Source organism: Brassica oleracea, chromosome C2, assembly GCF_000695525.1.
Source record: "Brassica oleracea var. oleracea cultivar TO1000 chromosome C2, BOL, whole genome shotgun sequence".
Taxonomy (NCBI): domain Eukaryota; kingdom Viridiplantae; phylum Streptophyta; class Magnoliopsida; order Brassicales; family Brassicaceae; genus Brassica; species Brassica oleracea.
Genome location: NC_027749.1, coordinates 49198135 through 49213120, shown reverse-complemented (window position 1 = coordinate 49213120; position 14986 = coordinate 49198135). Strand labels below are relative to the sequence as shown.

At 35.9% G+C, this 14986-nt stretch overlaps 3 protein-coding genes across 4 annotated transcripts; 1 reads left to right on the top strand and 2 right to left on the bottom strand.

The window, feature by feature from the left end:
• Positions 1 to 2102: 2102 nt before the first annotated feature.
• LOC106324497 lies at positions 2103 to 2648 on the bottom strand. Its single transcript, XM_013762460.1, has 2 exons — positions 2349 to 2648; positions 2103 to 2198 (listed from the first exon to the last, which is right to left on the bottom strand). Exons 1-2 carry the CDS (start codon positions 2646 to 2648, stop codon positions 2103 to 2105), a joined length of 396 nt encoding a protein of 131 aa, XP_013617914.1.
• Positions 2649 to 3530: 882 nt separating this feature from the next.
• Positions 3531 to 7985, top strand: LOC106324496. Its single transcript, XM_013762459.1, has 7 exons — positions 3531 to 3732; positions 5862 to 5998; positions 6142 to 6244; positions 6537 to 6616; positions 6727 to 6840; positions 7007 to 7243; positions 7757 to 7985. The coding sequence occupies exons 1-7, from the start codon at positions 3531 to 3533 to the stop codon at positions 7757 to 7759; spliced, it is 876 nt and encodes a 291-aa protein (XP_013617913.1). The 3' UTR covers positions 7760 to 7985.
• Positions 7986 to 8162: 177 nt separating this feature from the next.
• Positions 8163 to 10106, bottom strand: LOC106325363. Of its 2 annotated transcripts, none has more exons than XM_013763419.1 (7): positions 9993 to 10106; positions 9785 to 9871; positions 9513 to 9701; positions 9218 to 9376; positions 9084 to 9137; positions 8844 to 8975; positions 8163 to 8646 (listed from the first exon to the last, which is right to left on the bottom strand). In XM_013763419.1, the coding sequence occupies exons 1-7, from the start codon at positions 10098 to 10100 to the stop codon at positions 8242 to 8244; spliced, it is 1134 nt and encodes a 377-aa protein (XP_013618873.1). In that variant the 5' UTR covers positions 10101 to 10106; the 3' UTR covers positions 8163 to 8241. The 2 variants fall into 2 exon arrangements, with proteins under 2 accessions (XP_013618873.1, XP_013618874.1); XM_013763420.1 differs by having other exon boundaries at positions 9245 to 9376; positions 9993 to 10098.
• Positions 10107 to 14986: the final 4880 nt, after the last annotated feature.

The following is a 14986-nucleotide window of genomic DNA, read 5'->3' as shown; positions in this document are numbered from 1 at the left end:
TGTTATAAACCAAATGATGATCGACCATGGACCAGCCCGTACTGCAGGCCCAATCCGGGACATGATAAAGACAACCAGAGACTATGTGTTTATCTAGTATATATTCCATGTATATCTGTAACATAGTGTTTATCCTTATCCTTATCTTGTTAGGATAAACATGACCTTATGACGGTCTAATACCTTGTATATATATGGACCTTCTGGTCGACAGTAATAACAACAGAAGTATTTCCCCAACACTTCATTTACACCACTGATTTTTTTCATAGCCAATTAATGTCTACCAATTTGCAATGGCCTTTAAAGTCAAAATTTTACTTTTTTGAGGAGATCTCCCAAACTGATATGTAGAGATAATTTTATGTATATGAAACACAAAAAAGAAACAGAAGTCTATTGCTTAAAGCCCTAGTAGCCAAACCAGTTTTCCATGCATTAACTACCAAAAGAAAGGTTGAGCCTCCCTGTTAAGAGCTACTGCACAAAAAAACTTTCATTTAACATTGAGAACAAAGAAGAGGTGCAATGTAATCTAACCTGTTATTGGAAAAATGTGGCATGCAATGGAATCCGCAGTATCGACTCTTTATCCCGGTTTCTCCATTCTTTTGTTAAATCAAATTTAAGAAATTTAAGAAAGCAGCACAACAAACCTGAATATACTGTTGCAATACTATAACCTTCTCCATGAATAAGCGTTTTGTTTCTAATCTCATGTATATCATGGAATATGGAGCAATAACAGAATAAAGAATTGCACGAATCATAATCATTAACGTTCAATCATCTCTAGATTCAGGTGGTCACTTTAACTAAAACATAAAAGAACTCTAACCCTTCAAACAATCCAAAATACTTGGTTTGATTTTAGTGATGTTCACTGACTCTTGTGGATAGAAGAACTCTATATATCACATGACTGAACATTCCCTAGACTCCAGTCTTTCCTTGTTTTGATTTGTGATTTCTCTGGATTATGGTGTATATATTGATCTTTGCTTTGAAGCTTAGGCATTTACGAAAACTGAGAGGAAGAACAGATACTGTTAATTGCAGGACCAACCAAAAGCAATATAACATATTGAGAGCATCTCCACCAATAATCTTTATTTTATAGGAGCGATCCACCTAAAATAGAGGGATAAATGGGTGGTTCTCCAATGGTGCCCTTTAAAAAAAAATTCCTAAATTTTTTAGATATTACACTTTAGAACTCAATGTTATTAATAATTAACTATAATCACTAAACTTCCATCAATAAGCAATAAACATACATTTTAAATTGATAATCACTAAACATATTCTCAGAAATAAATAATAACACAAAATTACTTATAATAATAATAATAATAACACATATAATCCAAATAACAAAGATACAAATAATATATAAAACTAATCAATAACATTATTTCCGTAATGGTCCCATATATGATCAATCAAAGCATTTCTAAGTGATAAGTGAGCTTCTTTATCTTTGATCTGAAGATTACGTGCTAAAATTTTTTGAACCGCATATCCTCATTTATCGTCATTTCAACGTTTGCTGGTGGTGCTGGTCTTGCATCTCTAATCGGTGCATTAACATCTCGTTCATCCTCAATAATCATGTTATGCATTATAATACATGATGTCATTATGTCATGCAATACATCTTTCTTCCAATAACGTGAGGATCCTGCGATGATAGCAAATATGGATTGTAGGACTCCGAAAGCTCGTTCAACATCTTTCCGACATGATTCTTGTTATGATGCATACAACTTCTTTTTTGGACCTTGGGGATCGCTAATTGTTTGGACAATTGTTGACCATTTAGGATATATACCATAGTCTAAATAATAACCCTTGTTATATTCTTGTCCTTGAATTGGCTGGAGGAGCAGTACCTTGAGCAAGCTTGCAAAATAAGTTAGAAGACTTTAAAACATTAATATCGTTGTTGCTGCCTGGCATTCCAAAATAGGCATGCTATATCCATAAATCATAATCCGCAACCGCTTCGAGAATGAACGTGGGTGACCCGCTACGATTGGCAAATTACCCTGCCCATGCAGTTGGACAATTTTTCCACTTCCAATGCATACAATTAAGACTGCCTAACATTCCAGGAAATCCACGTTGCTGGCCGATGGTGAGAAGTATTGAAACGTCTTCTGTTGTTGGTGACCTGGGATACCAATCTGAAAAGACAGCTACAATTGCACGACAAAATCTTTTCATGCATTCAATTGCTGTGAACTCTCATGTTTTGATGTATTCATTGGTCGCATCAGTAGGCATGCCATATGCTAAGATCCGAATAGAAGCCGTTACCTTATGTAGAGTTGATAATCCAAGTCTACCAGATGCATCACGTCATTGGTTGAAGTCGTTGTCATGTTGTTTAACAACATGAACAATGTGAAGAAGTAACTTTTTTGACATTCTAAATCGACGATGAAACTCTCTTTCACCATACACATGATTATCAGAAAATAATCATTGTATAAATTACGATGAGCATTTTGTCTACCACGAAGAATAACTGCATGACCGACAATATAGCAGCGGTGACTTGCATGATTATTTTCGTGATTGAGTTGGTGAATAAGACGATTATTGTTGATAAACAAATTAACTACAATTTGTTGTTCTCTCTCCATTGCCTCATTCTCATCAGTAATCCATTGATCAAATTCAGAAGAGTCTGAAGAAGAAGAAGACTTTTGAAAAGATGAATCTCCGATATTAAAATTCATTTTTATCTGAAGTTTTGTTGATATGTTGTTTGATGAAAATGCATATCTATATATATATAAATAAATATTACTATGTGTCCAACCTCCAACCATATCAATTGATTCACACTATTCATTGTGCCATTCAATAGATTTTATGTCTCAACAACCATTAAATGAAATTTTGTCATTTTCTTATCCAACCTCCAACCATATTTAGTAGATAAGATAACCCCCAACCATAATTTATGTTCATTCATTTAGGTTCTGATACATTTCTTTTTGTGTATAAATAATAGACTTTACTAAATGAAAAAATTCACACTCATTCATATGTTTTTCTTGTATACAAAAAATGGAAAGAAGTAGAGACACATCATTCAACCAACAAGAAGATGAGTTGTTATGTCATTATGGGATATCACAAGATCCCATTACTAGCAACAATCAAGCTCTGGAGACATTATGGGATAAAATAACAAAAAAGCTACAATGCAAAAGAACTAGAAAGTTGGGAAGTTAGGAGCAATAGATCTTTAGAACGTAGGATAGGCATTATTTTGTATTATGTTAGAAACTTGAAGAGTTGTGTGATCCAAGTGCAAAATATGCAACCAAGTGGTGCATCCGAACAAGACATTGTAAGTTTAAATTAAATCTATATGTGTTATTTATTTATTTTATTGATTATATATTTAATCACGTTTTATTTGTTTCAAAATATTGTAGATGGAGAAAGCAAATAAATTATTAGTGCAAGATTCAAAGCTAAAAAAAGGTTTTAAATTTGATCATGTGTGGGTGTTGATGAAAGATATTCCAAGGTTTTCATACAATGTCAATATCGGTATTCTTGATAATGAGAGTGGCACCGTCTATTCTCCATCATCACAATCAACTGGATTTTCTTCATTTTCAATCAATTTAAACAGTGATGATGGTGGTTTCAATTCATCACAACGTCCTATTGGATCGAAGAAAGCAAAACTCAAAAGAAAACTTGCCGAAGGTAATAACTCATCTATGGATACTTTGGTTTCATCAAATGAACAAATCCTAAATTTCCTGAAAGAGAGAGCATCAACTAGGGAAAGAAATTAGGAGATGGTTCAATTACGCATGCAAAAAAAAAAAAAATAGCTTTAAAAGAGATGGGGGAAGAAAATAAAATCTTGTTGACAAATTTAAACTCGATCGACGATAGTAAGACTCGTCAGTTTATCCAATCTGAACAAGAAAGAATCGTACAGAAAAGAACTAAACAACAACAAGGTGAGACTACTCCAAATTTGTATGGACAATATTTTGGTGATCTTGGAGGTTCGGGATCAAATTTACCTGAATATTAGTATTGTAATTTATATTAGTTTGTATAATATTTTCACCTTATTATGTAACATGTATTTTGATGTAAAATATTAAGCTTCTATTATAGTTTTAAATTTGTGTAAAATTTCCTAAATGTAATATTATTGTTTTGTGAAATAATATGTTTATATTATATTTGTATTAATATTATTTTCTTTTTAGTATAATAAGTCTAATTATTTTATTAATTTGTGAATTACTTTATAAAACCAAATATTATAAAAGTTATGTGCAAATATCACAATAATACAAAAAAACATAAAAAGAAAAATTTTAAGTACATAATCATTAAACTTATATAAATACAAAAATTAAAGTGAAAAGTAAATAGTGTTTAAAAAAATCTAAATAGTGACTTTTTATATTTGAAGGTGAACTATTCACCCTTTAAAATATAAAGAGATAAATGGTTGTTGGAGTGCAAAACTCTTCAAAAAATAAAGGGATAAAGAGCGGTTGGAGATGCTCTGAATGATGAATATAATTATGATCAATCCGAAGAGACTAATCCTTAGATAGACAAAACACAAACATACAAAATATGGAATATTGATATTAGTCGAATGTATACATATTGGATGTGTATCATTTTGTAATATTTCCAATATACGTCATAATTATCAGCAGAATTCTAAACTAATTAGGTACATAGTTAATCACCTGGTGATTTAGGCCACATACATCAATTGAGAGTCCAACCTTCCTCGTCGTAGCCAGTGGACCTTCCTCTCATACAGCGATCCAACACCACGATAGACGGCCTCTCGTATTTCTCTTACGCCACAGCTGCTCTCTGGGATCTGATACCGCAAAATGAAATGGAACAGTACATGTTCGAAACTGTTCATCTTCGGCATGAACGCCACCATTCGAACAAAATACATATCTTGATCTAAGAAATCTTCCATTTATCAATCATAAAGTTTTCATTTACTCTGAAGTTGGGAGGAAGAAGAAGAGAACCGAAGGGGAGTTGAGGCGATTGGATTATCAATCATAAAGTGTCATTTTGTTAGCGGATGATTGGTGGATTTTTTTAATCTTAGGTGGATAGTTTCAGAGTTTGAGTTCAATCCTTTTTATATATTGGGATATGATTTTAGTACTTTTTCTAGTAAGAAAGTCAAACCACACATGTGCGTGTGCTCTTAAGAGCAACCCCAACGCCTCATATCTTCTTTTAAATATCTTATTCATTTAAATAGTATTATCTCTGACACTTTAATTATAATGTTTTATTTTAAACTGTTACGAAAAAAATAAACCAGTGACAAAGATCCACATGACACATATAGGTTTCAAATGACTTCTAAAACTGTCCAAAATAAAGATCGGTGTAGTTCTCTTTCTTCCTTTTTATATTTTTTTATTAGAACTTCTGTTAGATACGTCGGTTGAGACACTCTAAGGTCGGAAAACACGATCAGTACGGATAAAAATGCATGATGCCAAAACACATTATTGATCCTGGCGCAGAGAATGCTTGAAGTATATGATTTGAGAGTTTTTTGCACGTAATTATTAGAACCAATACTTGCTTCCTCATCCTGAAATGAAATCTACGGTTACCTTGTCATCAAAAAATTAGCAATAAGAAACAGATACCACAAATGATGATGTCCAGTCTTAGTCAAATCCATTTCTAAGACCATCTACAACGCGGGATCCTAACAAATCTTTAGACAAAAATCTTTAATGCTTTACAATTAAATTTGATTAAAATAATGAAAAAACTTAATAATTAATCCTTAGTTAAGGATTAAAAAAGAGAAATCCTTAATACGTGGCATCCTCTATTCTCCCCTCCCCCACTTTCCTTCCATCGCCTCCCAATCCTTTCGTCGTCATCAACGAACATCTCTGCGACTTTTGTTTCTCCCCCAAATTTCATCTTGTGCAACGAATACGTCTGGTGGTTCTGTCTCTACGCTTCTTCCTTCTTCTTCGTGGCGTAGATTTGTAGAGAGAAAAGAACTTTCGAAACTTTGTTTTCTCAGAGTTTTCGAAATTTCGATTTGAAATTTGGTAATTGGATTACTTGTTGGTGCAGATATTGGAGAAGAAGAAGAAGATTCACGACTTCATAAAAAGAGCTTCTTCCAGACTCGATCCTCTTTCTCCCTTTGATTCCTTCCGTCGTTACACAAAGAATGGTGAATCATTTCTTCTTCGTTATTAGATTTTTTTCGTCTGTTCTATGAAATATTTGGGTCTGGAATTCACTAATATGATTTGATTGAAAAGCATGTTGATAGTCTAAAGATAAGAACTTGTGTGTTTTATGTTTGTTAATAATAATGCAACATGATGGATGGTGTTTAAGTTTGATTCACTGTGTGCTTTGATCGCTTGGTTTATGATCAAGTTTGCGTAAAAGTTACTTGCTTTCACAGAAAGACCCTCTTGTTAAAACCAATCCTGCGCGGTTTTGGTTGCGTCTTGCAGACTTATATGTGTACCTGGAACCTGGCCGTGGAGATAGACTATCCTCGTCCCTGAAACAACACATTCGAAAGCTCTTGAAGGTTATAACCTAAATGCTGTAGCTTTATTATATACTATAAAGACACTCTCTATAGGATCTGTTATCAGTTTTTTGAACTAATCAATTTGTTTGTGTGTGTGTTCACTGTAGGTTCCAATTCTTGATTCGTCAAGTATCAAGTGGGTGCAGCCCAACACTCTTGTTCGGTTCCGTGGAATGATACAGGACATGCTTGGAAATGAATTCTATGCTGGTGCTTACAAGGTATGTGTATTGTATGTTATGGTTTCTTCTACTAAAGATGTGTTGAATTTTGGTTTGTCTATTAACTTAGTTATTTTCTACTCTGTTAAAGATGACGTTTATTTGTTGTTGTTGTTGCTGGGGTGTCAAAGATATTTAAACATGATAACACTTGATTGCAATGTAGGTTCCAGGACAAAACCAATTGACTGAATGTTCTTCTGTGGAGCTCAAGAACCGTTTTCTGGATCTCACTGGCCAAAAACAGGGAGAAACGTGCAGGGTGGATGAAGCAGGGCTTAATGGCTCACCTTCGTTGTCCTGGACTGTTTCTTGGTCAAACAGTTCGGAAGAGGCAACACCAAGGTTCAGTTCAGCAAGGAGGCCAACAATCTCTGCAACATTAACTCCTACAACCACTCTGGTAATTTTTATTACAATGATCTTTGCTCCTTATAGTTATGATCTCCTTTTGAGTGAACTGAGAAATATGACAAGGATACATGTTCAAAAAAGTAAAAAAACTATTATTCTATTGTTGAGGATTCCAATGGTGAGTAACACCATTGGAATTGCTCTTAACATACTGTTTTTATTTGGGTCCAAATTCAATGTGTAAAGTGGGTAAAAAGTTGTCGACAAAAACAAAAAGAAAAGTGGATAAAAAGTACCATATAAGAACAAATATCAAGGTTTTAAATGGTGTGGCTAAATAAATGAATGGAAATTAAGAAAAAAACATTCTTTAAATATAACAGTTTATTAGGAATATTTTTTCCATATCTTTTCTCTTATTTCTTATCTTTAATAAATTATTAAACAAAAATATTCCTTAACAAATTTGAGAAGCAACAATAAATAACATATATATACCCTGTTTTATTTTAATTATTTATTTTCTTTCATTCTTTTTCTGATCATTTTATTGTTTTTATAGTGATCACCAGTTAGAACCGAAGAAAACATGAATAGCTGATACAGAGGGTGAGACACCATCCCTCTTTGCCTGTTCGTTATCAAAGAAAATCAAGAATAAAATTCTCTCCTCTTGTTCTTTTTTCTTTAAAGCTTAATATTTTTAGTACGTTTGATACATGATGCCCACATCAAGCAAGAGTGGTAATATATTTACTAGGAGCAGAACAAAAGAGAAAACATGTTTCAAGGTACGACTTGCGAAGGTGTAACTTGTATCTTCTAGTGAACTGTATTAGAGTATATATATATATATATTTTTTTTTTCCTCTTCAGTTTTACAAGCGTTCCTAACAGTTAAATAAGTCATCAACCATTTACAAATTAAAATGCCACTAACCTGGAGAAAAATAATTATAAAGAAGACATAATTATAACTCTTTGCATTTTCTTAATATATTATTAATATTTATTGAAATTCAAATTTCAATATTACACTTGAAAATATCAAACTCCACAAGAGTTTCCTCCTGGACCACCATAATTAAAATAGTAACCAAGTGGATGGGGTCGGAATTTAAATATCTTACCAATTGTTAGCCCATAGCATTTGGGACTATCTAGAACCACTTCTGTTGGAAAATAATTCATTTTATGCTGCACATAATTGGAATCCATAACTTCGACATTTGTGAAAATTCCTGAATCCCTGGGGTGATCAACATTCGGAAATTGACCATTACCCATCTCAGGGCTTGAACCAGAACTTGAAGCCTGAACCACACCACCAGCTCCAACCATATTTGCACCATTGTCTAAAAGGTTAAATATCTCTTTTGGCCAATATCCAATATCGACGTTGGGTTCACCTGACCCCAGTTCTGTAAGCCACCAGTTTCCTGTATTTTTGTCCTTTTCACATATAATTAATAAAGAAATAAGTATTTGTTAGTTTATATGACTTGCAGTAAAAAATGTATTAAACAAAGTTTTTGAAAGGATGTAATTTATAGAATCAACCACTAATTTGATTATATAAATTCATAAATACTTCACTCCTTAGTGGGAATGACATATGTAAAATAAATATATAAAATTAAGAAAATTACCTGATGGATGGAGTAATGCAACCAGAGAGACTTGCCAGCCGGAAAATCAATGGGTTGAACTATGGGAACCGTCTGCGATACTTGAACAAACCCTGAACATGCTGTATTGTAACATCCTTTTCCATCTTTACCCTATAAAATCATATTTATATTTACATATTATTTTATTTAGAGATTCAACAAGTATAGTATATTTTCTACACAATTGAAAGAAACCAAGAATATATATCACACGCACACCTTCCAAAATCCATATGTCCAAGTACGTCCGTCACCAAAAAAGCTTGGATTTATCTGTAAAATATTTGCAATATTTTAGGAATATCCACACCATCAAACGGATTAAAGAAAAAAACAGTAAAATGTAAATCTACCATCCAACCCGCTGAAATAAAATTGACCTCGGTATTGGATCCACTGCCAATATATATTTGACCATAGGAGGCTTGATCTTTTGCGATGTCTAGTTTAAACATTTTAAACCAAGCTTCTACCCCACGATATGGACCATTCTGTGACCTTACTCCAGCAAGCTACCAAAAGTGAATGTTTATAGTCAACCACTGTGTCCAATGTTACATATATATATATTCCATATATTAATACTTAATATATACATATAAGAAAATATGAGGTGTAAGTTTATTAAGAGGAAATTGAATGTTTTACATGTGTTCCAGGACTATCAGGTGATAGAAAATGAACATGGTTCTTGGCCAAAACCTGAGTGTTGGTGGTGAATTCTTTTGTATTTCTCCATACAGGAATTGTCCCATCTGGACATGGTATTTTCTGTTTTTGTACTTTGTTTATGCCAATTTGACTTTTCAGTTCAGTCCTTGAAACTGATGGTTTCATCTTTCAAAAGGTGCAAAAATAGTAAAGTTAAAAATCACATTTCATAAAAAATCTGTGTAGGACCAATTTTTAAAATCACGCACCTCAATCGTATGGTATTTGAGTAAGGGATGATCAAGTCCTGATTGCATATAAATATCTATACAATCATATGTTACATTTTCACCTATCTGTAAATGAAAAAGGACGTTGATCTCATTACATGATATAAGAAAAATGATGCTGACTTAATTAAATAGATTAAAATATGGGAAACATATATGTTTCCAAAGTTTTTGTTTTAAATCTGACCTTGAAGGATTTGAGAGGTACGGTACTTTGACCGGAATGAACTAAGACTCCTGAAAATAGAAGAGATAAGAGATTCATAACTAGAGCCATCCTAATTCCTCTTGACATTTTTGTTTTCGCTGTGTTTAGAATGCTCTGTTATATATATATATATACATACATATTAAGATGTCAAGGAATGAATAGAAAATTATAATTATAATTAAGTTTGATTTGTTTGTTTTTGGTAATATTTATTCTAAATAAAGAAAATATGGATAAATGTTTAACTGGCACTATGTTACTATATATTATGAAACCTGTTTTGGTAAAATTATGAAACTTTATAAAGTAAATGAGTATTAAATAGGGAATGAAAGTTCTTTGACCAGGAAAATTTTGTTAGTCAAGTATAAAATATAAGAAATTGTAATAAATCTCTTATATATTAGAAGAGAAACATTATAACATTTGAGGTAGTCATGTGTCATCAGCACAATGATTCTTAGAATCCTTAAGAAAATAAGTTGGTTTATCTAAATATATAATAAAATTTTTATTAAACTAAAAATAAATTAATTCTTAATTCTTTTCATTCTTTCCTTAAATAAAATTACGGAATTGCCTAAAGTGGTTAAAGTATATATGACAAATAATGATTTTTAATAATAGAGATTTCATAAAAATTAGTGTATCCTCTATCAGTTTTTTAATTTGAACTTATTATAATAAATTGAACAACCAAATTAACTATTTAATATAATTTTATATTTTATGTATATTTCATATTTTGAATTTTGAAAAATGATTATAAATTACTAAAACTGTTAAAAACATCACATTAAGAATTTGTGTTCCATGGTTTAAATTTTTTTTTATGACAAGATACAAATGATTATAAAATCATATAAGTGGAAATTCTCGTTTAATAAAAAAAGTTAGAAATATTGTGATAACAGCAAAACAGGTAAATATGGTAACCCTAGGCGACGAAGACGGCGACTCGACTGGTGACTCTCTGACTGCTCCGACGGCTGCCCTAGAAGGCTCTGCTCCACCTCCGAAGGAGTCTCGTGAAGGCGTCTCAGCCCCTCGAGAAGGAAATCGCTCCCCGTGGACAAACCACCCCCCTGTGGAACCTTTGCCTCCTCCTGAAGCTGTTAATGGCGTGGTGGAATTGACGATCCAGATGAGATCTTGACTGATCCAAACCCTTTGTGGAGATGCTATGTGGTTGGGTATTTCACTGGGGATGCTCCTCATGTCGGGTCCATCCACACTACGGTGAACCGACTCTGGTCTTCGCCGAAGATGGGAAGTAAAATTGATGTGCAGTTTCTGGAGAAGAACACGGTTTTATTTTGGATTGAGAATCCTCAGATGAGAGCTCGAGTGATTCAGCGGCGCTACTGGCATATTGCGGATATTCCATTGGTAGTCAACAAGTGATCTCCAGAATCGGCCATTCAGCCTCTGGATCTGTCGGCCATGCCCATTTGGATTGATCTTAAGGGCGTGCCGACTATGCTTTTCTTTCATAAGGCTCTGAAATGTTTGAGTCATGCTGCTGGAAAATTCGTCAAACTTCACCCCAGTACGGAGAAATGTTTGTGGCTTGACGTGGCTTGAGTTCTTGTTGAGATTGACCTCCATAAGCCGCTGGTGGAAAAGATCAGCTTTGTGGACAAGGATGGTGTGCAAGTGGTGATTGATGTATGCTACCCCTGGCTGCCTCCTAGGTGCAACATCTGCAATGCTTTGGGCCACAAGGGAGAGAGCTCTAATTCGAGGAAGATAAAGGTTCTTCAAAAGGACAAGGAGATAGCAGTGGCTACGGAGACCCCTGATGTGGAGATAAATGGATATGGGCAGGTAAGGTATGCGATCACCCTGAACCTCAATGTTGTAAGTGACTTGCTCCACGAGCTTGAGGTTATCCCTCCAGCTTTGGGAAGTAATGTGGTGGGAGATAAGTCACGTGAAAAGTTTGAGGTTGGCGGTACTACGGGTGGGGATATGAATACTGATGCTTTGAAGCTTGACTGGGCCCTGGCAGGTAGAAATCCTTCTCCACCTACTGATAGGGTGAGGGTTACAGGGGCAAAAGAGTTTGATCAAGTCGAGGGGGATATGGTGATCTCACCGTCCAGATTCAGTGTTCTAGCGATAGAGGATAATGAGGAGAGAGATGGGGATGCAGATGATGACATAGAGGAGGCAGAGGTTGTTTCAGAGGTGCAAAAGGTGGATGCAAAGAAAGATACAGCCAAGAACGTGAGGTTTTGTGCAGGAACAAGCCTCAAGCTTAGTAAACAACTCCCCGGGCGTGGTAAGGAGACGAAAGCAGTAAGGGCACAATCCATCAAAAAAGCTTCCAGTCGGAAGCTATGACGTCATTTTTTGTATGGAACATGCGTGGCTTCAATATGCCTCGCAAACATAGATAAGTTAGAAGATGGGTACAGGCAGAGAAGTTTCTATTTGGATATTTATTGGAAACTCGAATTCAATTGGATAAGTATGGAGAATGCGTAGCAGAGGCACTACCGTGGTGGGCTTCGCTGGCAAATTATGATTATAATCATTTGGGACGTATATGGTTCTGCTGGTCAGATAAAGTGGTGGTCACTCAGTTTCATATCAGCTCTCAGGTAATAACTTGTGCGGTCCAGGTACCTGAAACAAGTGAGCAGTTTATATGTTCTGCAGTCTATGCGTCGAACTGTGAAGTGGAAAGGAGGAGACTGTGGGAGGAGCTAAGGGGCACCCAGGCATCTTGACATGCCTTGGATAGTCATAGGGGACTTCAATGTTACCCTGTCTACAGGGGAGCATTCTCGCGGTACTGTTCCTCGATCTCTACTTGGAATGCGGCAGTTTCAGGATGTTGTGATGGACTGTGGTTTAACAGATCTAGCTTCTTCGGGGGCTCTGTTTACCTGGTGGAGCAAACAAGATGAAGATCCTATTGGTAAGAAACTCGATCAAGCGCTGATAAATGCGGCATGGCCTAGGTCTTTCCCTCAATCTTCTGCTTGCTTTGAGGCTGGTGGTATATCTGATCACGCACGATGTGTGGTCACGATATCAGGAGACCTAAATGAGACACGAAAGCCTTTCCGGTTTTTCAACTACCTCTGTGATCACCCTGATTTCCTTCCCACGGTTAAGCGAATATGGGACTCGACACAACCTATTCATCACTCTAGGGCTGCACTGAGCAAATTTCAGGGAAAGTTAAAGCTTCTCAAAAACGACATGAGAATGCTTAATAAAACTCGGATTTGCCTAACAGGACAAAGCAAGCGTTTGAAGAGATGTGCCGATGTCAGAATGAGGCTCTTGTGGATCCCAATCCGAGTACCTTTGCAGCAGCTGCTGAGGCGTCAGCTAGGTGGAATAAATTGGCTAGTATAGAGGAAAAGTTTTTCTGTCAGAAATCGTGTATCAGGTGGCTGGGAGCTGGAGATCACAATACTGTGTTTTTTCATAGAGCCGTGATGACGAGAATTTCTCGAAATACAATTAAAAAGCTGGTGAATGATGCTGGTGAAGTGCTAACAAAGGTCTCAGATATTAAGAAGGAAGCAGTGCAACATTTCCAAAGGTTCCGACAAGGACAGCAGGGCCCTGAGGTTGATTCGGAGGACATGTTGGAGGACCTTTTAACTTATCGATGTCCTGCTAGCTCTGTTGCTGGGTTAGTAGCTCCTGTGACTGCGGAAGAAATTATATCAGCACTGAAAGCTTTACCTAATGATAAGGTGTCATGTCCAGATGGCTTCACCAAAGAGTTCTATGTAGCTGCTTGGTCTGTTATAGGGGGATAATTCATCACAGCGGTGCAGTCCTTTTTCTTGTTCGGTTTCTTACCAACCGGGATCAATGCCACGATCTTGACACTCATACCCAAAACGGAGGATACGCAGACCATGAAAGATTTCAGGCCAATTGCTTGCTGCAATGTGATATATAAGGTAATCTCCAAAGTGCTTACTCGTAGGCTGAAAACTATACTCCATGAGGCAATTGGCCGAATCAGACGGCTTTCAACAAAGTTCGGCTGATGCTCGAAAATGTTTTTCTCGCATCAGAGCTCGTGAATGGATATCACAAAGTTTCAAATTCTGACAGAGCTACAGTTAAGTTTGATATCTCCAAAGCTTTTGACACGGTCAAGTGGTCTTTCATCACCTTGGTACTAAAAGCTATGGGCCTTCCTCCGCAGTTTATACTATCATGGTCTGTATATCTACTGCAGCTTTCTCTGTTTCTGTTAACGGGAGTTTGGAGGGGTATTTCACAAGCGCGCGAGGAATCCGTCAGGGATGCTCTCTCTCACCTTATCTCTATGTCATACTGAACAATGTCTTGTCCAAGATGTTGAATAGGGCAGCACATGAGCATCAGTTTGACTACCACCCGCAGTGCAAAGAAGAGCAGCTCACACATATCAGTTTCGCTGATGACATTCTTGTGTTTACTGATGGGTCCGTTAGATCACTTCAGGAGTACTGAAAGTCATGAAGAAGTTTGCTAGCATCTCAGACCTTCATATAAATGCGAACAAGTCATCCATATTTGCCACAGGTCAGACGATAACCCCATTGCTTGAAGAGGCTGCGCATATAGGGATCAAGGTGGAAAAGCTCCCGGTTCGGTACTTGGGTATGCCCCTTACCACCAAGGCACTCACGAAGCAGGATTATGAACCTTTGATTGATAGGGTTCGCAGTAGGATGCTGTCTTGGAGAAACAAATGTCTTTCCTATGCTGGCCGGTTACAACTAATAAAGTCAGTCATTTCGAGCATCGTAAACTTTTGGAGCCAAGCTTTCATCCTTCCTAAAGCTTGTCTGGATGAGATTGAAAGTATGTGTAGCGTTTTCTTATGGTCGGGCTCTCCTAATCCGACTAATAAAGCTAAGGTAGCATGGGCTGATCTCTGCTGTCCTAAGGAAGAGGGAGGTCTTGGAATTCGAAAGCTTCAGGACTCCTCTAAGGTTTTCACTATG